This window comes from Rhincodon typus, chromosome 4 (assembly GCF_021869965.1).
Source record: "Rhincodon typus isolate 14 chromosome 4, sRhiTyp1.1, whole genome shotgun sequence".
Classification (NCBI taxonomy): domain Eukaryota; kingdom Metazoa; phylum Chordata; class Chondrichthyes; order Orectolobiformes; family Rhincodontidae; genus Rhincodon; species Rhincodon typus.
The window spans coordinates 76094371-76109277 of NC_063335.1; the positions used below are offsets into that span (position 1 = coordinate 76094371).

The window sequence follows — 14907 nt, forward strand, 5'->3', positions numbered from 1 at the left end:
ATATTATTTAATTGAAGGAAGTTGAGAGAAGGTTTACTAGGATGATCCCGGTTTGGAAGGATTGTCATATGAACAAACGGTTTGGGACTCATTGGAATTTAGGAGAATGAGAGGTGATCTCATTGAATTATGTAGGATTCTTAAAGGGCTTGACAAGGTAAATGTTGAAAGAATGTTTCCCTTCTTTGGGAGAGTCCAGTACCAGAAGGCATCTTCTCACAGTAAAGTAAGACTGAAATGAAGAGGAATTTCTTCTCTGAGGTTTGTGGGTCTTTGTACCTCCTTGCCACAGAGAGCTGTGTGGATGCAGAGTCCTTGTCTTTTTCAAGGCTGAGATAGATTATTGATTAGCAGGGGAACCAAGGATTATGGGGTATACACAGGAGAGTGAATGTGAAGAATGTCAGATCAGCCACGATCCTACTGAATAGCAGAGTAGGTTTGAGGGACCAAATAGCTTACTCCTCTGCCTGTTTCTTATGATCTTCACAGATGGTAATCTAAATAGTTTATAATACCATTCGTCACCTTCCTTAGAATTCAGGGAACAAATATTGGCTTTAAATGCCAAGTCTGAAACATCAGACCTGCAGACTTAAGCAATACAACTTTCATTAATATTTTGCCTTTAATATAGTAAAACATCCTGAGCCACACCAGAAAGAAACAAAGAAGGGTACACTTGGACAGTGATCAAAGCTTGACTAAATAAGTAAGTTTTAAGGAATCTGTTAAGGGAGGTGGACAGGTAGAGAGACTTAGGTAAGAAACTCTAGAGCTTTGTCCTTCATGGTTGAATTTGGCCAACAATTTTAAGATGAAAATAATGGCTGATGCACGTGAGCCTAGAGTTTGAGGAAGGATTCTTGAAGAGTTAAAGGGCTGGAGGAGGTTATGGAGTTAGGAGTGTTAAAGTTATAGAGGAGTTTAAATACAAGATAAGACTTTGAAATAAAGACATTCGGGGGTTGGGAGTCAATGTAGCTTTGTGAGCACAGGGGATTTAGTGTGAGTAATAAAATAGGCAAGAAGGATTTGGATGGGTGTTCGTAGATGAGGAGTGGAAAGTAGGAGATCAACCAGAAGAGTTTTTGAACAGTCAATTTCGATAGTGAAAAGAGTATGGATGAAGATGTCAGAAGCAGATGGGCTTAGGTAGGGGCAAGGATCATCAATATTATTGAGGTTGTACTCTTTGTGATGAAGGGATAATGGTCTGGCTCAGGGTCAAATTAGATGTCATCCTGACTTCAGTGTTGCTGGCTCAAAATCCTGGAACTCTCTGCCCAACAGCATTGTGGGTGTCCCTACATCAAATGGTCTACAGTGGTTCAAAATGGCAGCTCACCACTATCTTCTTTGAGGGAAATTAATGATAGACAGCAAATGACGGTCCTACTAGTGAAGCCTATATTCCCTGAATGAAGAATAAAAAGGTTACCAAGCTTGTGAACAGCCTGATTCAACCTAAACTAGCGGCTAGGGACATCCATGAAAACAATAAGCAAGAAACAGAGTTTGTGTGGTGCCAAAAACACACTTCAGTCTCACCAAGGTTTAATTAGAGGAAATTTCATCTCATCCAGGGCTGAACATGGGTCAAGGAGTTTATTGACATAGAACTGGAAGTCCTTAGCATCCGTGTGGTACCTGGCATTGTGTTTTCAAGTAGAGGCACCCTGAGGCAGCACATAGTTGAGAATCATAGAATCACAGAACTGTGATGTCACAGAAGGACGCCATTTGGTCCATCATGGGTTGCATATCTCCTGGTTTTTCCTTATACCCTTGTACATTATTTCCATCCAAATAATCATCCAATATCCCTTTGAATGCCTCAATTGAACCTGCCTCCACCACATAAAAAGAAGTGGACATGTACAGATCATTAGTGGGGGAAGCTCTCCAGCAGTAATGGTAAGGGTGGGAAGAAAAGTAATTTCAGAAGTTTATCTGATTGTTGAATAGATAAGAATGGAACCTTCCGTAGGAAGTTCCACTCAGCTATAATGTAAGGTTTGTTCCACTCTGTCTACTGATAACATACTATTGTGTAAGAGATTTATTTTTAAACTTTTGAATGCTACTTAAAATGTTACAGTTAGGAGAAAGACAATGGGAGTGTCATAGTAAATTTATTTAAATCTTTTTTTGAAAATTTCAAGGTGGTCTTTTCAAAAAGAAACATTCCTTGCACTTGTACAAGACTGCTGTGGGGTACAAACCACTTCTGGAAGTGATTTCTTGAAAGTTTTTGCATGAATACTGGGTTCATTTAGAATGGTGACATCCTGTTAGGTCACTTAATGATTTTAGGAGTGAAAGTGAGGTGAGCCACCACATGTACACTGAATTAAATACGCTGCAGTTTTTAGAAGGATGTAAATGTACAGCTAATGGATTGCCACAGGAGACCAGGATTGATTTCAGATTTCCAACCCTCTGCACCATTTTGATGTTGTACATCATGCTTTTCCTATTGTGTAAAGGAGCCTAGGGAACTGCACAGATACATAACTGGCAGATCCCTGTTGAAACATGTCTCCTTATATAGAGTTCCTGGACTATTCACATCAGCAGAACTTTGTTTCCTAATTTCATTTTGCTTTTTTGATTGGCATCACGTTAAATCTCAATAAATGCCAGCTAATGCTAACCTTGGAAGGTTCACTTTTCTGTCAAATATCATATTTAAATGCAATTACTAAATAAATGAACTCTTAAGCCAAGATTCCAAATGTGCTATTTTTGATCTGCACTTTACAGCGAGCTGGTTCCAAACTGAAAGTTTCTTGGCAACTTGTTCTCGGTTTATAGGAAAGTTACTTTCATAATGGACGTGGTGCGACGTGAAACAGAGGAGAAAGTGAACTGACATCCGACCACGTTCCCTCCACCGAACGCCCTGTATCAGTTAATAGTACTTCGTTTCCCTACTCCAGATTTCGAGAGCATACACTCTCTATGCTGATCCAGTGAGGTTACCAGGCAGCCTTCCATCAAAAGTTTGGGATGGGGCTTAAGCCAAGTTTTTTTTTCCAAAAAGAAACGAAGAGTTCCTAGTGGTGTGCCTGAAGCTCCAGTGAAGAACATTAACGTCATTCTTTTTTTTTTAAAAAAAGATTCCGCTCAAGGCAACAGGAAAAACCCGCATTTCTGCACGCCGGAGGCGTCCCCTCAACAGGGTGAGTCCACTCCCAGTCTCACCGCCGGAGTCTGCTCCCTTCAGCAGTTCTCCAGAGCAGCTTCGGCGGTGGTCTCCGCTTAAAGTGCTCGCCAATTCTACCGAAAAAAGTGAAGTTTGGAAAACTGTCCCGTTACAATGACCGGAAAAAGACGGGTCGAGAGGGACGCGGTTTGGCTGGGCTGCTCTGTGATTCTGATCAGTATTTTACTGTCCCATGTACAAGCTACACCTCCAGTTTCCAGATATCATCTATACTCGGCCAGGTCCCCACCCCGGCAAACTGCCAACAGCCTCACAGGACGTAACAAGTAAGTCCAGTTTCTTTTTTTACATTTCAAAAGTATACTTTATTTATTAAAAAAAAATCTTTATATACATAGTTAGTCACTGGAGCAGTTCGATTCTTCACAAATGGAGAACAAACGTTTCTTACTTATATAAGTCTATACATATATTTGAGGCACCAGGAGGGTTCAAGAACCGAATGGTCTCCCATTATAGTTTGGCAGAAAGAGTTCAGACGGTGGAAATAAGTCCAGCACTTTGGCCAGACCACTCTGGGGGGAAGAAAATTTTTATAACAGCGATCACAGAGTGTCCACTCCTACTCATATCAACATTTGCTGATTTATTGTAACTTTTCTAGCAAAGTAAACTGTGGGATTTATTTTTATAAATATTTATTTAAAAACGGGGAGCAACTTGGATTTAAATTGATGCTAAGTGGACTGTTTTAACTTCCGCCTCACCTTGTTCCCTTGGTCCAAGGTTGGCTGGCGTGGAGCCAGTTTCAAAGTGTATCTCACACACAGTTCGTGTGGAGTGGCCTTGCAGTTAGTGTCCTTGCTGTCTGCAGGGTTGGAGGTGCCATAGCGTCGCGCCGTAGGTTTACCCGCGCCTCTGCTGTCTGCGGCCCGTTCTGATTCTCGCGCCGTGTGTGTGTGTTTTGTCTCCGTGCTCCTACAGGAACTGGTGCGCTTACATTGTGAAGAAGAACGTGACTTGCTCGGTGCTGGACGGCGCAGAAAGTTACATCAAGCCGGAATATCAGCCCTGCCCCTGGGGTCAGGCTAACTGCCGTCCTGCCGTGCTGTAAGTAAGATGTCATCCGCTCCGGGTAACGAGGGTGGGAACCACAAGGCACACACGACAGGGCGCAGGGCAAATCCAGTCTCTCCTCTGAATACAACATGCCTCACACCCAAACTACATTCTGCTTTTCAATACATTCCTTAATTTACCAAGTCACCAACAACGAGAGAAATCCAACAATAAACTGATGTATCATCTCAGCTGATAACCCGACATGTTTATAGCTAAACATCTGGACTTAAGTTTTCTTGGCTCCACTACTGTAAACGCCGGATTGCAAATCCGTTTGTTTCTGTATCTTCAAACTTCGGGCACCTCGATATATATGAAAAAAATCAGAAACAATGCTGTTTTTGTCAAATTAAATGCTATTATGGATTGACCTTTGGTTTGGCTCTGGTAAGAACCCAGATTTACTGCATGTGGTCCCGCTGGGGAATTCTGACATCCGGGAGGCGATGTTCATCCATAAATTATACCCGCCCAGTGCAGCTAGCCCAGAAGCCGCCTGCAATCCGTTTATCTCCATGTGAATGCCAGCGGAGCTTGAGTCGCTGCCTCCTCCTCTAAGCCCAGATATCATCGACGTTTCAGCGCTAATGAAAACACTTGGATAGCTCTCTGACATTGTCCCTAGCGCCGCCAGCACCCATTTCCCAACATGACCCGCTCCACCCTGCCTGACAGCAAAGGCCTTTGGCGCCAGTGTTAAATACAGAGTGTTAAATAGCCGTAAGGTATGGCGTGATCTACTTTCAGCTTTTTAACTACTTTTTACATCAGTTTAGAGATGTATCAGAGATAGTAGGAACTGCAGATGCTGGAGAATCTGAGATAACAAGGTGTACAGCTGGATGAACACAGCAGGTCAAGCAGCATCATAGGAGCAGGAAGGCTGACGTTTCGGGCCTAGACCCTTCATCAGATGTATCATTCCAAGTTTATCAGATTGATAACACTGGATCTCTTATTCCAGGGAGACCCACAGAAATGCTATTGACATGAGGGAAGTTTTAGCAAGATAAAGATGCATGAGCATTACCCTTCCACAAGCTGAACTATTGAAGCTTTAGACATAAAACACCTTCAAAAGGTTATGTGTGCCATAGACATGTTAGAGCATTAAATGTACTCATTGGAGTTTAGAAGAACAAGAAGCAACCTTAATGAAACACATAAGATAAGTTATTATTGGAGGTTGTCCAAAGAACGTTCACTTGTATGAACACAAAAAATACTGGACATCACAGCAGGCCAGGCAGCATCTATGGAGAGAGAGCAAGTTAACTTTTTGTGTGTGGATGACTCTTCATCTTCCCTTGTATGATCCTGGGTATGAAAGGGTTGTCTTATGAGAGGTTGAGGAGGTTCAGTTTGTTTCTGTTGGGAGTTTGGAAGATTGAGAGGTGATCTTATGAAACATATAAGGCTTTTAGGGGGCTTGATAGGGTAGATGCAGAAAGATTGTTTCCTTTATGAGAGAGTCTAAGGACCAGAGGGTATAATTTCAGAGTGAGGGGTCATCCACTTAAGACAGAGATGGGGAGGAATTTCTTTATCACAGAGGACTGCTGAGGCTGGGTCATTAAGTATTTTCAGTGCTAAGATTGGCAATTTTCTAACCATTAAGGAAATCAAGGATTGTGGGGAAAAGGTAGGAAAGCGGAGTTAATGATTATCAGATTAGTCATGATCGATTGGCTGAATGGCCTACTTCAGTTCCTATGTCTTATGCTCATTAAATAGTGACAGGTCAGCCTTACTCTAGTGGTAGTCTCTGATCTTCTATGTGCAGTCCACATTAGCATATATTGAAACATAAAGTTGCTGAGAAAACCAGAATATCCATGTGACTGGTTCATTATGCCCAACCACATTCACCAAAGTCTGTTTGATAGCGTGAATCTGTTCACTCAAGATCAGACTCTTGTCAGTCATTAATTTTTGTGGGCATTGTGTATTGAGGCTACAACACAGACTAGTGCCTGTGGATACAGGACAATTCTTCATGTTGTCAGATAAATGACTCACAATCTGATGCTTTGCCAGATAGAGCTTAGTTATTTCTTGGGCCAGTGTGTTCCGGTAATCCAGATCATCAGCACTTTTTGTGATCTATCCATCACCAGTCAAGTACACAGATTGTTTATCTGGGCTGAGAATCTATGTGGATTAGGTGCCACATTCAAGATTTGGAGTTGAAAGTGAAAACTTTCCAAAAAAGTTTGGTCTTGGTTCTGGAGATATTTAAATCATAGGGCAGAATATTATGGGCCCCTGGTGGTGGGTTTGCCGGCAAGGGTTTGGGGTAGGGGCCATGAAGTTCCCAACATCACCCTGCTGCCACTCCTCCCTGCCCTAACCTGTCAGCCATTTACAGGCATGGAGATGTACATGAGAAGCCTAGGTCTAGCCAACCAGCTTCCATGCCCCACTTAACGCCCTTATGGACATTGATCACACAGCGTCAATGGGCAAAGATGTTTTGGGTGCTGTGTTAGTGGGACTGAGAGGTTTAATATCTGTACAGGTTACCCTATTTGGGCTTTGGTCAGGGGGAAAAACGAGATTGGGGAAACTCCATTACTAGCCAGTTTTCCTGATCAAGGTTCATCCTGATCTCTACCTGCCTTCATCTTGTAGAATCATAGAATCCAGACTGTGCAAGCAGAGGCCATTCAGCCCATCAAGTCTGCACCAACCCTCTGAAGAGAATTTCCCCTCCCTCACAAACCCACCACCCCACTGTAATCCCGCATTTGCCATGGCCAAGCCACCTAACCTGCACATCTTTGGATTGTGGGAGGAAACTGGAGCATCCTGAGGAAACCCACACAGACATGGGGAGATTGTGCAAACTGCATACAGACAGTCGCCCGAGGCTGGAATTGAACCTGGGTCCCTGGCGCTATGAGGTAGCAGTGCTCTCTTGGGTCCTCTTTTGTCCTTGGCTTCTCCATCAAACTCCCTGCCCATTCTCTCTACCCTCAAGGCCTCTCCTCCCGTCTCCATTGTGACAGTCTTGAATTTACCATCATCTTGGCTTAGTTTAGGGACACTGCCTGCAATTGCAACAATGGCCACTACTCCCTTTGGTGCTGCTGTGACTACAGAACTGTCTGCCATCTGATTGACTGGGAGCTCTCTGAAAAGAAATTACTTCCAAAGTGAAGAACAGCAACTCTGCCACTTGTCAGTCAATGCAAATGTCTCCTGCTGCTGACATCCACAACAAGGAATAGATAGCCCATCACCCATTATTCTTTAAATTTGTCTTTTTAATATTGAAATCATCTTTCCTTGGGCATGTAGGACAGAGTTAGGTTCCTTAACTGTTTGCCTCAGCAACCTTTGTTGGGAGTGGAAAATTATTCAGAGTTTCCACTCCTGCTTGCTATTCAGGCAGCCTGCAGGAAAATGCAAGTGTGTGGAGGTTAAGTAAGGACCAGAATTAGCTGATATGTTCACAATTGTTGTAGCGTACTAACATTCATTGACTAGACTGGCATGAATTATCAACCAATTGGCAGATATAGGTGGAGACGGTGGGGTGGGGAGCGAAGGTGGTAGACTTAATGGTGTGAACAGCCAGTTCGTCCAGGAAAAGGGGGTAGAAATTAGAAAGAAAATGTAGATTGTAGAATTGTTCTAAAACTGCAATTTTTCTTTGAAGTAAAAGCATGAATATTTGTATTGTTTAAAATGCTTCAGAGGAATGGTGTGGTTTAAAAATGGTTGCATCCTCTGTAAAGTTGCCAGAGAAACTTTTTCATCGCAAAACTTAATAATTTCCTCCATGTTGCAAATACATCACAACACTGAAATGTTGTGTTGCTGAAACAGTCCATGTTCTTTTTTTAAAAACCATAAAAATGGCAATGGTTTTCTTTTCTAATTAATTTGCATTGTAGCTTCCAATAATAACTTCAAAAGTACCTCATTGGCTGTGAAGTGCGTAGGGAGGCTGTGAGATCCTGAAGTGCTGCACATAAATGTTATTAGTGTTGGCATTATAAACTCTCACATTGTCATTCAATTACTAACAAAAACATACAACATAAGCGTTACCTTAGTAGGGCCTCTGTGTAAGTTAGGAACAGGATGGGTTGAGTACAGCTGTTTGTTTCCATCCACCTGCATCTTGACCCCTATCCCATGGTGACAATGAGTAATATGCCACATCTTCCACTTCTGGCTCGCCTTCAGGGATGGGCCACTGAATCATTAAAACATTTTAGAGGTCTGAATTTTTTAAAAAAAATCAACACTGAAGGATGATAGTAAAGCCAGTTTAAAAAGAAGCTCTGCTGCTTTTAAATAATTCCTTCTACTTGATATCTCTTGAGTGCAAAAGTTCCATGTCTGTGTTGATATAAACGTTCCTCCCTGAATGGAAGAGGTTTGATCAGATAGGGAGACTTTCCAAGGGAAATCCTTTCAAATTCTCCCGAGCACTTCTCTGGTTTAACCCTGTAATTAAAACTGATAAGGAGCTAGTTGGAATGGGCAGCTGAAGGAATTGCTGTAAAGTCAAATACCTTTTAATCATTTGTAGCCCCATACCCTTCAGCTAATTACAAGAAACATCAGCTGCAGGGAAATAATTAAAACGTTATACATAAATACTTGCAGATTAGGCATGGTTAACCACTCAAGTGCTGAAATTTAAGCGAGCAGTCCTTTAAAAAGGTCCACTTGGTAGATAGATTTGCCTACTATTGTGCTTCAGAGACTTGTGATTATAGGCAACAATTATTTAGATCAATGAGATTAATATTATAAGATATAAATTACTGCTACATTGCAATGAAAAGGAAGACAAGTAAACTTGCTTGGCTTTATCATACAGACCAACAGTATTTCAGTGACATTCACATTAAACAATTTGCAACATTGCATTATTTTGTTTGAGTTTATCTTGTATATCCTGAAGAATATAGACATTCAATCAAGGTAAATATGTCTAAAGCAACGCAGTGCAATAATCAAAGGGCATAATAAACAGGCTGGAGTTTTTTTCATGCCTTTCCTATTTATTCATAGTTACTCAGTAATGATCCTCCATAATGATGCTAAATCTAACTATTATGATCTTCAAAATGGTCACCCGCTGCTACTTCATCCAGTCTTAATTTCCTAAGACTAAATCTAGCATTGTGCCTTCTCTTGTCGAATTAAATTATGTTTATTATCAAAATTATTGTTTGTTTAAATTACAGTTAACCCATGCACTTGCTCCTTAGATGATCACCATGTGACCTAATGGAATAGTATTAATGTTTTAAGCATAGATAATATTGACTGGGACTCATTTTTGCTTTCCAGTGGTGTTAATGAATTAAGTACAGAAATAAGGAATGTTATTAAAGTTTCCTGATACTAAATTTGGAGGCATGGTAAATTTAAGCAAGATTGCAGGAACATGTAGATGTTTAGTTAAGTGAGTCTTGTAGATGCCCAGTACAATTCATACATAGAAATATTAGGTACTACATTTTTGGAAAAAGAGGCAGCACATGATGATGCTTGAATTTTGCACTCAAATCAAAATAACAGCACTTGCCACTGATCTGACAAAAAAGGCCCATAACAACGTAGTGATGTCTGTCGCGAGGATTTTTTCTTTCCTGATGTTTATTTATCTGGCGTCAAGTCAAGGGGAGTACAGGAGTATAGAAGCAAAGATGTCATCAACTAGGTTAAGCAGCCAAATCATGTCATGTGTGCTCTTCCCAAAGTCAGGTTCTTGAATTATTGTCAATTGCTGCTGCTTCATCCTGAGCTATTTACTTGGCAGTTTACAAACCAGAGGTGGTTTGCCATTGTTTTTCATCCTCCGAATCAGAGCTAGGAGGTGCATCCCAAGTGTACCTCAGTTGGAATGGGAATCAAGTTCATAGTGTAAACATCATCCACTAAGCAGCCGAGTTACATTGAAGAATTCTCATAGATCCCAAATCTGAAAGTTAAAACCACATTCTCTTTCTCTTTTTTAATATCATTTTACACATAATGAAATGAAAACTGGAATACACACATAGGTTTACTAGAAACTGGAATGTCAAACAACTTAGTGTTTATTATTTTATAAAAAGCCATAAGAGAAATTTGACATTACATAAACATAAAATTCATTTCTGCACTGTTATTGTTCAGCAATAATTATGAACCTAGTACGTTGTTAAAATCCAAATTACATTTCATTCAACAAGATATAACTTCCTCAGGGCTTTTTGTAGCCAGACTAATAGTGAGAAAATGGAAGCTCTCATCAGTTTATGACTTCTAATTGATTGCAGTTTGTGGAGACTTCAGCAGGGAGTCTGTGGAGAAGTATGGAATTACTGACAGAAACTTCTAGATTTCCACATTTAACTGCACGTATCTTGGTCCCAAAAGTACCTGTCAGTAACGATGGGGAGCACTGACCGTTTTGCCATCAATAGAGCTGAAAGCTCTGGGCCACACTTAAGTGGCAAGGTTCGTAATTTAACGAAGGAACAAAATGGGCTAAAGTTGCTGTAACTTTAAACGGAAGGATGGTAGTTAAAGCAAAAAGGAAAACATACTCTGGAATTTATACATAAGCCATTAAAAGTAAGTGATGGAAATTATGCTAATCTATAACTTGGCTGGAGTACTGAAGAATAATACATGCAAATCTGATTTAAAAAAAATGGTGGAACCATGGAAAGGAATTAATGAGGATTCATTAAAACCTTATGAGGAATCTTCTACTTCGGGTCCGGCCCACAACACCACAATCTCACCAAGTGTAGGGAAAAGAGACAGGTCCCAACTCTACTCAGATAAAGTATGGATTGAACCCCATGGTATTGACACCATTCTGGTTCACATTGATTGTCCAGCTAGCTAATCCAATGTGACCACGTTGCTGTGGAAATATGCAGCTTATGTGCATGAAGTAGTCCAGAGCAAAGAACGGTGATGGCAGAGGCTTCAATGTTCTTTCCATTATGTGGCTGACCTGCAATCTCGTTCAGTCTTACTCCCTGTTATTGGTGAATGTTGGAAGGGTTTAGAAATTGATATGTAGCCTGTTTGACCGCATTATGAATGCACTTTCCAGTTTGAAGTGGGATGTAAAAGCTACTGACTCAGAGGCAGGGGACCTACCACTCCACCATTATGAGGAATTGGATATTCTAATTCTGAAAAAGGGCCTGAACAATTGGTGCTTTCTTATTCAGACACATGAGGATAAGGGCAAGATTTTTGTTATATGCATCTCCATGTTTATTTTGTGAACTATTTTCTTCATATGTTTTTCCAATTAGATATCGCACACATTTTCGTCCAGTATATAAGGTTGCATATAAGGTGGTGACTCAGCTGGAGTGGAGGTGTTGCCCTGGATTTAAGGGCGAAGAGTGCAAGAATGGCCAGTCACAACACACTGCAACTTTTCCACTGCAGCCTTCTGCCCCGAGACAAAGGAATCTTAGTAAGATTATGATATTTATCTGATTATTTTAAATGATTACTAAATGAGATCATACTAAATTGGGACATTTTTGCAAAATTATAAATTAATTTTTTGTAAATTGTTTCTTATAAATCCTTCCATGCAGCTTATCTAGATCACTGATGCATCATATTCATCATTATACACCAAGACAGTGAGGTTTCATTGCAATCTGGAATTGGCATCTGCTTTATCTGTTTGTGTCATCTTTTGGTTGTTGTGGTGAAACTTACATAAATAATTAAGTACTCAAAACGAATAAACTACCTTGTATAAGGTACTGTTAAGTGTCTAGTCAGTAGCTTGCTTAGTTTATTTATTGGTTTTGTTTGATGTAGTAACTAGCCAAAGAACAGAATATCCATCATTTAAACTAAAATCTTCTCAGAATACCAAAACTAACATGAAATTCGGAAAAATTAGTGTTTGCACAGAGGAAGTTTTACACAGTTAAAAGAATTTAACTCATTTCTGACAATCTGCCAATATTTAACAGAAGGCTCCAATTTCAATCTCTCATTTAGTTTTTCAGCACTGGAAATAAATGACTGCATGTGCTCCTTTTCCCTGGCCGTGTGTTTTCTGCTTCACGGTAAAAGTGATTAACATGCTGTGTAAGGCAAAACATTGAAATTGAACATTTTATAGACGGGTTTAAACTTTCTCATATTGCCTTCTATATATGGCAGGCTACAAGACAGTCATCTTCTCCCAAATGCTGAACAAAGAGGTATCATGCAATCAGAGTTTCTTCTTCTTGAATTCTTTGCTTGACGGCAGTTTCTGACCTATAGCGAGATAATCCTCAACATAGCTAGGGCAAGGCTTCAAATCCACCCCAGTCAGAACGAGGGTTAAACTCCATGCTGTTGACAACAATTTTATGCACACTGGTTGTCTATCCCCTGAGGCTGTCCTCATTGCATGATTAGGGTGGAAGGGGACGCTATCAGATCAGGAAAGAACATCATGGGAGTCCACAGGATTGTTTCCTGGATCTTGGAGTGGAATTAGGGATGGCTAGGAGATTGAGGAGATAGGTTGTGCCTGGAGGTCTGGTTTGGGACCAAGTTTGGGGATTTCGAGACCAGAAGCAGCAGTTTTTGAGGTGAATACTAGCTTTGTTTATCGTTCTATTCTGTTTAGCTTTGGGTTTTCCAGAGGAATTTGTCCATTGTGCTGACTGCCTTGGGTTCAAGGCATTTGATAAGGTACCACACATTAGGCTACTTAATAAGAAAGAGCTAATGGTGTTGGAGATATTAGCATGGATGGAGGTTTGGCTGGCTGATAGAAGACAGAGAATTTGGAGAAGGGTTGCATGTCAGGATGGCAACCTGTTAACTGCTGGAGTGCCACAAAGATCAGTGCTGGGGTCACAGTTATTTACAGTATGTATTAATTACTCAAATGAGGAAATTGAATGCACTGAAGCCAGGTTTGTGAATGACAATAAAAAAGGTGAGAAGGCAAGTGGTGAGGATGACACAAGGAGTCTGCAGAGGGATATAAACAGATTGAACAAGCGGGCAAAACTTAGCAAATGGAATATAACGTGGGGAAATGTGAGGTTATGCACTTTGGCAAGAAGATGGATCAATAGAAGGATATTATTAAATGGAGGAAGACTGCAGAAAGCAATTGAACAGAGAAATTTAGGCATCCTCGACCATGAATCACAAAAAGCTGGCTTCCAATTTCAGCAAGTTATGGAGAAGGCAAACGGAATGCTTGCCTTTATTTCAAAAGCAGTATATTATAAAAGTAGGGAGATTTTGCTAAAATTATGCAACACAGTAGTCAGACCACCGCTGGAATATTGTGAACAGTTTTGGTTCCCTTATCTAAGGAAAGGTACACTGTCATTGGAGTCAGTCCAAGGAAGATGAACTAGGCTGATACCACATAAGACAGTCTTACGAGGGGAGGAAAAGTAGGTTAGGCATGTACTCATTGGAGATCAGAAGAATGAGAGAGCAACCATATTGAAACATGCAGGCCTCTTAGGGGACCTGACAGGGTAGGGATGGAAAGGGTGGGAGATTCTAGGATCAGAGGGCATAACTTCAGAATAAGAAGTTGCATGTTCAACACAGAGCCGAGGAGGAATTTCTTTTCTCAGAGAGTAGTGAATCTTTGGAGTTCTTTACCAAAGAGGGCTCTTAAGGTGGGGACGTTAAGTATATTCAAGGCTGAAATAGACATAGTCAGTAAGGAAATCAAGGGTTCTGTCGATAATGCAGAAAAGTGAAGTTGATGATTATCAGATCGGCCATGATCTCATTGAATAGCAGAGCAGACATAATGGGTTGAATTGCCTACTTCAGCTCCTATGTCTTAGGGTCTTAACATGATAAAGGTTGAAGCGCTGACATCATACCAGTGCTAGCACAGGCATGATGGGTTAACTTTCCATATTCAAAATTTCTGTACTGCTTTTGGTTCAAGAAATCTTTTTTGGATTTTACCCAACTAATTTTGACTATATTCATTATCTCATGTGTTTCAACAACATTGATAATTGCTTCCTTTCTTGAATGTCATATGCTAGATTATTGGCCCCCAAACATTTTTCAAGGATCCCTTTCCAAATGTGTTAGTAATTACAGGTTTTCAATTTAAGTTATAGTGCAGTGATCTTTTTTGCACATTCATGCTTTGGAATATGAAGGCCACCAGAGTCCTGTTAAAGGGACTGTGTAAAATTTTGCTGGGGGTATCTGATTCATCTACACTGATGTAATTGGTGATTGAAAACTTTCTACACCCCCATCTGAGTCCTGTTAAAGGAACTGTGTGAAATTTTGCTGGTGGTATCTGATTCATGTACACTGATGTAATTGATGATTGAAAACTTTATACACCCCCAGCTGAAATCAGCAATGAAATCCCTGTATAGTACTCAGTGACATCCCGTATTTTCTTGGAGTGGGATTCAGCTTGAAAGTGCCTGTTGGGTACTCTGATGCTGGTTCATTTGAAACCTGTCACTTCTCGCTTACTCACTCCACAATTCAAAGTGTTTCAGAGTTCTCTTTACCCACTGCAGTTGGCCACCCTGTCTGAATTAGAATATTGCAGACACACTGCCTGTAATGAGACTTTTCTGCCATTGGCACATCTCTGTTAACTCCAATGACTA

The 14907-nt window shown here is 40.6% G+C and overlaps 1 protein-coding gene across 2 annotated transcripts in view; it reads left to right on the plus strand.

The window, feature by feature from the left end:
* The first annotated feature begins 3077 nt into the window (after positions 1–3077).
* LOC109929511 (EMILIN-2) overlaps positions 3078–14907 on the plus strand; it is a 61940-nt gene continuing 50110 nt past the window's right edge. For both annotated transcript variants that reach the window (XM_020529186.2, XM_048596387.1), the window contains exons 1-3: positions 3078–3495; positions 4154–4279; positions 11578–11744. In XM_020529186.2, coding sequence (XP_020384775.2) covers positions 3323–3495; positions 4154–4279; positions 11578–11744 — 466 coding nt within the window. In that variant the 5' untranslated portion in view covers positions 3078–3322. The remainder of the gene's footprint in view (positions 3496–4153; positions 4280–11577; positions 11745–14907) is intronic.